General features: G+C 38.3%; 1 protein-coding gene across 1 annotated transcript; it reads right to left on the bottom strand.

Moving 5' to 3' along the window:
- Positions 1–546: 546 nt before the first annotated feature.
- fibinb (fin bud initiation factor b) lies at positions 547–2,312 on the bottom strand. Its single transcript, XM_055204565.2, has one exon. It carries the CDS (start codon positions 1,999–2,001, stop codon positions 1,378–1,380), a length of 624 nt encoding a protein of 207 aa, XP_055060540.1. The 5' UTR covers positions 2,002–2,312; the 3' UTR covers positions 547–1,377.
- Positions 2,313–8,434: the final 6,122 nt, after the last annotated feature.

The following is an 8,434-nucleotide window of genomic DNA, read 5'->3' as shown; positions in this document are numbered from 1 at the left end:
ACTCACATGACATGGTTTTAACAACATTTCATAAAATTCAGAGTTTTAGAGGTATCATATTCAGATTTGTAACAGAACATGTCCTGTGGCTTTATCTGAAGTGTATTTCTAGATTGCTCCGGAAGGCCAGTATCAATTCATTTCAATCAAAATATTTCATATATGTTTTGTGGAGTTATTTAAAATGTATTATTTAAGATCTTTATAACAACTTTTTTTCATTGTAACAGTAATTAATCTATTTTAGTTTGGCTCTAACATTTTTTGGGGTCTTTTCAAAAGTAGGGGTTCATGTTAACATTATATAGAAAACCATATCCTTAAACCTGAACATGCATTACATCATTTGTTAGCCACACCTCCAAGCATGAATTCTGAAACTTAAGACCTTTTTATGCTACTGTTAGATCTTTTTAGTAGGCTGTTCGTCAGTCTTTTCTCTTGAATTGTTTTCTTCATTGCACGAACACAAAGCCTTAATTTAACAAAACTAGACCTATCACTTTTTGACTTAAGGCAATGTGATTTTCTAGAACACACACAAACTATTTTAAAGAATTTTATTACAAAAAGAGATGAAAATTCTCAGGAATGAAACTACACATGGAAAACGTTTCAAGTCCAATATTCCTGCCCGCAGTCATCTTGGATTGTCAGGGAATGTGTCATCACAGATGGTCCTTTTCCCATTACTTCTCAGAGGACTACAAGAATATTTAATGCAAAAGTCTCAATAAAATGACTACATTTACGCTTTATCATAAATATACACAATCACAGTTTAATGTTTTAAAAGCCCATAATAAAATATATAGATTTCTTAAGGCACACAAAATATACTGACATAAACAAAGAAGAACAAAATGTGCTTTATCCCTCCATGGTAGAACGCAATAATAATAAAATAATGTTGTGAATATAATTTGTTCAAACTTTTGGAGGATTGTCAGACTGAATGGTTAAAAACTATTCCAAATACATGCTTTTTTAATAAACCAAATATTACAGTTACAACTTGTACAATGAAAACTATATTCATTCTGCTTACATGATTTTCCTCTGAAACATTCAAGTAATGCCAATGCAAATGGGCATATGTTTTCATAAAACACAGCCTACATCCTTATAGGAGAAAATAATGACCAACCAAACAGTGAGTCTAACTAACTCAGAGTGGCTCAGAAGGGATGTCTCCTTTCAAGAGGTAAAACCTTTATTTTGACACACCAGTCTTATTATCAGAAGCAATAATGCCTGTCCATCAAATATGAATGCTGCTATTAAGTGAATATTGGCTTCCAATTATTGCACAAAACAGCTGCATCAATTGTATCAAAATTTCCTATCCAAGGACATCTGAGGGCATGACAGACATGTCTACACTTTCAAATACTCGTTTTTCAGGCGACTTAACCGTGTCCCGTGACTCCGGATGATGAGTGACAGCAGCTCGTGCTTGTCTTTCAGTCCAAGCGAGATGTCCAGTGTCTCCTTCAGCACGTCACGCGTGTGCACGATCATGTTGAGAAAGTCGTCGCTGATCTTGTGATCCTCTTTCAGCTCGTTTTCTTGACTCTGTTTAAACTTCACTTCCAGCTCCAGCAGAGACTTTTCGGAGTTGGTAAACGCCTCGCTGATCTGTGTCGTCTCCCGCCTCAGGTATTTCCCATAGCTGTCTTCTCCGTCCAGGTCAAAGGAAATGCTTTTCCCGATGCCCTCGAGCACCCGCGCCGCGTCCTCGATGTGACGCTTCACAATAGTAAAATCGTCCCGGATCACCGAGTCCTGGTCCTCGTCCAGGCTGCATCGGCGATCGTCGGTCATTTTGAAGAGCATCTGACATTTCTCGGGATCGTCGTTTTCTTCGTAGTAACCATCCGGTACGAAATAATGATGAAAGGTGCCGTTGGACATCTCCGGCTGTAAGTGTCCCGAAAAGTCAGACCCTCCAAGACGCAATAAAACCAAACAAAGTGTTAGTATGTGCAGAGGGGAAGCCATCGTACCCACTTGTGTGTTATCAAAGTCAAAAGTACTTGGTTTTTCAAACAACAAGCCTTCCTTCTCCAATCCTACGCATGTCCAACGCGTAAACTGCCGAGCAATCCCGACACGACGCGGATAAACTGACACAATAAAGTAACGCCGCAGTGTTGGATTGCAGCTTTCCAACTATCAGCAGACGATAGGAACACATACAAACCCTCGCAATGTCCTAGGTTGTGTCTGTTTCCACATCTGGACTGCTCAGACTCTGTGCTGACTTCAGATAATAATACCTCAGGTCCGACTCTCAAATTACAAGCCCGTCACTCCTTCACTCCATACACTTTACATGGCTGAACTGGCAGCACATATAACAGGGGTTGTCATTAGTAGCTTGAATTTGTAGTGCTTACACGCCAGTCAGGATGGGTTAGGAAGATTAGCAGATGCTTTTATCTAAAGCAACTTGCATTTGATTTAACATTGCCTAAGGAGCCAACAATAAGAGTGTAGTAGGAAAAGAGTGGTGGATATGTACAACAGTGAAGCACAGTAAAACTATTTATTTATCTTATTTCACCTTTATTTAATAAGATATACAGCAACTCATTACAAGTTGAAAATGACTTTTTAAGTGCATTTTTACACTGCAGGTTTTGTATGCTCAGTGCCACCATCTGAGCTATATGAAGTGCTTAAAATTATTCATACCCAGACCAAATGTTTAATTATGGTGATTTTTATTTGGTGAATGGGTCATTTCTTACTGGAAATGTGGACAAAGACTGTAAGACATTGTGTTAGAGATATTCATGAAAAATATTAGCTAACACAATGTCTTACAGTTGCCCTTTTTGTGTGTCAGTAATGACCCATTTTTCAAATAAAATCCATAATAAAAAATTGGGCTTGGGTATGGATAAGAGCACAACTGTATGTTCCTGTAGCTCAGTTGGAAGAGGATTACAATGGCAATGCAAAGGTCATGGGTATCATCCCAAAGAAACATACTGTAAATGATAACCCCCACCCTGAACTGTAAGTCGATAAAAGCGCCAAATGCATAAATGTAATGCGAAATGAGAACAATTAAAGGACAAGTTTGGTATTTTACACTTAAAGCCCTGTTTTCAGATTGTTTATGATGAAATAGAATGGTTTTGACTGAAATTTGGACATATGCTGCTGGCCCGAGAATTTAGGTTTCTGTGGTATATCACCCCCCACCCCACAATGGCTGCATAGGTGCACTGGAACAATCCTTCCTAAAATGCATTAAACTTTCGTTAACAAAAACGTGAAACTCACCGAGTGCTCAGGGGTGTTCACTGATATCCTCACACAAAAATCGCTGCAAAAGATGCTTTCCAACGGGTGTTTTGCCATTTGTTGTGGACTTGTGGACCCGTTTTTCCAGGCGCCTCACACCCGTGCATTCTTCCGTTGAGAGCTTGAATAATAGACACTCCAGCCCAGTTGGTGGCGATAATCCACCTTTGCCAATTGCAAGAATACAAAGAACTCCATTTCCGTTTCTGGAGTAATATTGGACCTCACAGCACATCTGATGAGGGACGTAGCCACGAGGGGGCCTGGGTGGGCCCTGGCCCCCTCATTTACATGTCCGCCCCCTCAGATTTCCAATTGCTTAAAATAAAATAAAAAAATGTTGATTTCTTAGTCCTATTGACAGCTGTTTTCAAACTTGATTGGATTAGCTCATGTCACGTGTTGTTGTGCGTAACTTATGCTGTCATCTTCGCATGAGAGTTCATTAATATTCGGTGACAGTGGCAGCTGACGCGCAAAGTACAATATTACACTTTTTAAAAAAAGCACGGGAAGATGAGCGAGAAGATAAAAATGTGCCATCTATATCATCTGAGTCTACTTCATGTTCTGCTGAAACGGTTAAGTAAATATGCTGTTTTAAATGTGTAAAGGTATTAAGCTGTTTTATTAATAGGTGATAAGCCTATTTATATATATATATATGAGAGTTGCCCCCTCATTTTAAGATGGGACCCCCCAAAAATTAAATTCTAGCTACGCCCCTGCATCTAATACAAGTCAACGGAGTTGGACAAAAACTACGATAAAACCTATTGGAAAGCATCTTTTGCAGCGATAAAACAGGGCTTTAAGTGTAAATACCGAACTTGTCCTTTAAGCTTAACATTTGAACTGCAAGATCAATTGGAATTTGTTTCTTGCTTATAATGGTTTTAAGATTAGCTAATTAATTATTATGGTATGTTTACACTGAATTTATACACTATGTTTTAATGCTAAAGCATGTCGCTGCACACAACCAGCAATGTCATTAAAAAGCAATGGGCTAGACAGTGGCAGACACTACAGATAGCCGTCTTGCATGCTTGTCTCTTCAATTTGTCGTGGAGGTGTGACTGACCGGTCTTTGTAAAGAGGGTGCTCTCTTTATACTGGAGATCTTCATTTTAGAGACAGGGCTTCTTCTCACTCGCAGCTCCATATGACGATTACCTACAGAGAGGTTTGCTGAGTGATGGCAAAAGGTCGTGACAGAGCGCGAGACTGAACAGGAGGTGCTTTGCTACAGCATCTTTTATCTTTCCTTTGAGGGTCGCTGTAGAGAGTCAATCATTCAACCCAAACGGATACACATTCACTTTAAAGGGATAGTTCACCCAAAAATGAAAATTGTGTTATTATTAAATCATCCTCAATTAGACTGTAGATTGTACCCATTGACTTAGTATTTGTTATCCCTACTATGAAAGTCAATGGGTACTGTATGCTTACCATCATTTGTCAAAATATCTTCTTTTCATTCAACAGAATAAAGAAACTCATACAGGATAACAGAATTTTCATTTTTGGGTGAACAATCCCTTTAACTCCATATATATGCAGTGCCCTGTCTGATTTTTTGTGACAGAACAAGGCATTAATGTCCTGCACATTCCATGAAAAACAAAAGAACAACGTTTTATGGAAAATGTTACGAAAGCGGTGATGTCACATATGATGTATGAAGGTGGATTTTCTCCTCTCCAAGACTTGGATCGCAGAGGTTCACAGCAAAACATTGGTCATGGAAAGCCTTGTTTGACTTTGGCTTGGATTCACAACAGTCTTTCATCAGTTTTACAGACACTGCCAGTCTGCATTCATTTCACCATATGGTCCTTAAGCAAACACATACAGTATACCCACGCAACAGTAGACACGTAAAGACTCCACCTCATGTAACACACAGCTTTCAAGACCCTCGCATGTGTTGTTTTACAGCATGAAATCCTTGGCAAATGGTCTTTCAATCTGGTATGTGTCCGTCTGAGAGCGTGACGTAACATAATGCCTATAAGGTTCTAATGACAACAAGGATATCTGTCCTCACATTTCATTGATGGAGGCATGGTTCCTGAAGAATAATACTGTAGCTCTCTTTCAAAGGCCTGTAAAATCATTACAGATGCAGAACAAGACATGAGCTAGAGTGCAAGTAGATGTGCGTGTGTATGTGTGAGTGTGTATGTGTGTGTGTGTGAGAGAGAGAAGGAGAGAGGGGGAGTCTTGTTTTCCACTACAGTGGAAGTTGTTCTGTTAGAATCTATTCTTTATAGAGTACTCTGATTTTTACAGTCTTTAACTACCTCCTCACAGACACCCTATACCCCTTTGAACCTGGTTCCCCTAATGTTCCTCTCACAGATATCCACTACAAGAGGGCTGGCTCTTTCCCCACACTTATCCCGTCTCTTAAACCCTAGTCGCTTCCCCCACTCCTGCACTGCTAATCATCTTAATAACAGGGGTGCATGAGTAATGTTACCTTCCTGTTTTGTTTTTTTCCCTTAGATTTTGAATGTTAGAACTAGAGGTTTTAACCACAGCTACAGACGCTGTAAAATTACCACATCGCCCAAACTGTGGCTGAGGATTATGTTTTAAACTTCATCTCTGGCAGGATGCATCAAGATGCATCTACCGAAGTAGTCAGTGCACCCTTGGGCAGCCTCTTAAATAAATGAAGGCTGTGCGCAATTACTTTGTGGTTAGACTGAATTCATGCCATCATCTTGGCAAGGATAGAATGGGCACTGATTTAAATGCTACGAACCTTGCGTGAACCGAAACCAAATGGGCCAGTTGTAATCTTTGGGGGAAGAATTATGAAAGAACAGTTGTTTCATCATTAAGCCGTGGTATTTTCCACAGAAAAGTCTGATGCTTGAGGGAAAGATAGTCATAAAAATGACAGATGCTGGGAAACACAGCCAATGGGAATATGAACAGAATATACAGCATCATGTACTTAAAAATATATTGCCATACATCACACAGGAAGATATGCACATATAAAAAATGGCTAGCATGCATACATACAGGTAACAATCAATATATCGCATAAAGAGCTTTTATGCCTTTTATCATTTCTGAAAAGCATTCACTCGCTCTCAAAAACATTCCACACACTCCTAAAAATAAAGGTGCAACAAAAGGTTACTCACAGCGATGCCATTTTCAAACTTTTTTGTCAGCTTTCCCTAAATTATTTACTTGAAGTACCCCCTGAGATTTTACTACAACTACAACTCCCCCACGAACCACCAAGGGTTGGAAAACCCTCCCAAAGAGGAACCATTTTTGGTTTCCAAAGAACCTTTTAGTCGAAGTTTCTAACAAGAATACTTTCTTTTTTACCTTACTCTGAAGAATCTTTTCCACTACAAAAAGTTTTTGTGAAGGTTTTTCAGAAGTGCAAGCATTGACCCCCAAAAGTACTTTATAAATGTATGTCCATATCTATGCATTATTATAGTCATTTATTATAAACTTGTATAATCTTTAACCTTTCTGGCATCTGGAATTTAATATCTACAAACTGGGCTGAAAATGAGGCCCATGTGGCTGAATGGGATGTGAAAAAGCTCTCACTATCCCAATCTGAAAGCTTTAGTTAAACATAAATCAAATATCAACAGGTGCTGTAATACATAGAAAGCAGAACTGATCGTCTTAGACAAGCAGGAAGATTTACAAATCTTTTCTGGTTAAAAGCTCCCTGATGCGCAGATGGGTAATGAGCACTTTGGCCCTCTCATGTTTTTGCTTTGTCACACACATGTTCCAGGGACTCAGTCCAATGGTGACCTAACACTAGCCTTTCTAATAACTACTCTCCTGCCTAGTTTCATAAACCTCTACATTTACAAGTCTGTTTATTTCAAAGAAATAGTCATGATGATCCGCGTGCAAGTAAAAGTAAGTTAAAGAACTACCATATCCAACGGGCTATAAAAGGAATGTGAATTAATAAGCTGGAGAAAATGTGTTTGTAAATCTCAGAAAAATGATACGTCTGGCATTATAGATACACGGCTGCTTTATCACCTATAGAGGTACACAGTCAGGCAATGGAACAAGTAACAAATCTCCACAGGGAGAATTCAAGGAATTGAAGTTGTTTGTTGAAGAAGTGCTGAGGAGATTTTCCAGCTGTTTTGTGGCAAACTGCTTCCTTCACAACGCTATTCATTTATACATTTTCCATATGGAAACATTTTAGTCTAATGTACACACACACACATTTCAATCCAGCCAAAAGACAGCTTCTTTTCAGAGTCAAACATTTGGAAAGACATAATATAGACACTATTTAGTCCAATAATTTCCCAGATATGGTCAAATAATCCACATTAAATGTTCAGTGCACTTAATCTAATGCAAACTTACACTTTAAGGTGGTAAGTAATGTGCAATGCTCATTACTTATATATATATGTATGTATGTATGTATGTATGTATGTATGTATGTATGTGTATATGTGTGAGTAATGACAGTGTTAATTGCACATTACTTATCTCCTTAAAGGTGCAGTGTGTAATTTTTAAAAGGATCTCTTGACAGAAATGCTAAATAATATACAAAACTATATTTGGGTGTATAAAGATCTTTTTATAATAAATCATTATTATTTATTATCTTAGAATGAGACGTTTTTATCTACATACACCGAGGGTCCCCTTACGTGGAAGTCGCCATTTTGTGCCGCCATGTTTCTACAGAAGCCCTTTACGAACAAACTTTTTTTACTAAGTTGTCTCCGTTGGTGAAATGTTTTTCCGGTGGCGGCTACCATAGGTTCTCTATGCGTTTCAAAAGCGAAAGGTGAGCAGTGGATTGAGCGGTTGGTTGCAATTCGCAATATGTGTGTATATATATTTTATTTATAAGAGCAAATTTAAATTCAGCTAACACTGAGCAAAGTGTTGTACAAAACAATCATAAAATACAATAAAATAAAATTAACAAAGAAGACAATTACTAATCCATAATTTAATAATCGGGAAAGGCTAAAGAATAGAAATGGGTCTTAAGTCTAAGATGATGAGACGGGCTGTCTCATGATTTATTCGTCAGTCTTTCCCTAACTTCAAAATTTCCATAACTTAGATTGAA

The sequence above is a fragment of the Misgurnus anguillicaudatus genome, chromosome 21 (genome assembly GCF_027580225.2).
Source record: "Misgurnus anguillicaudatus chromosome 21, ASM2758022v2, whole genome shotgun sequence".
Classification (NCBI taxonomy): domain Eukaryota; kingdom Metazoa; phylum Chordata; class Actinopteri; order Cypriniformes; family Cobitidae; genus Misgurnus; species Misgurnus anguillicaudatus.
Note: the sequence above shows the minus strand (reverse complement) of the source record. Positions and strands in the feature narration are given on the sequence as shown.

Coding starts and splice junctions, on each gene's coding strand:
- fibinb (XM_055204565.2), bottom strand. CDS start 2,001: ATGGCTTCCCCTCTGCACATACTAACACTTTGTTTGGTTTTATTGCGT.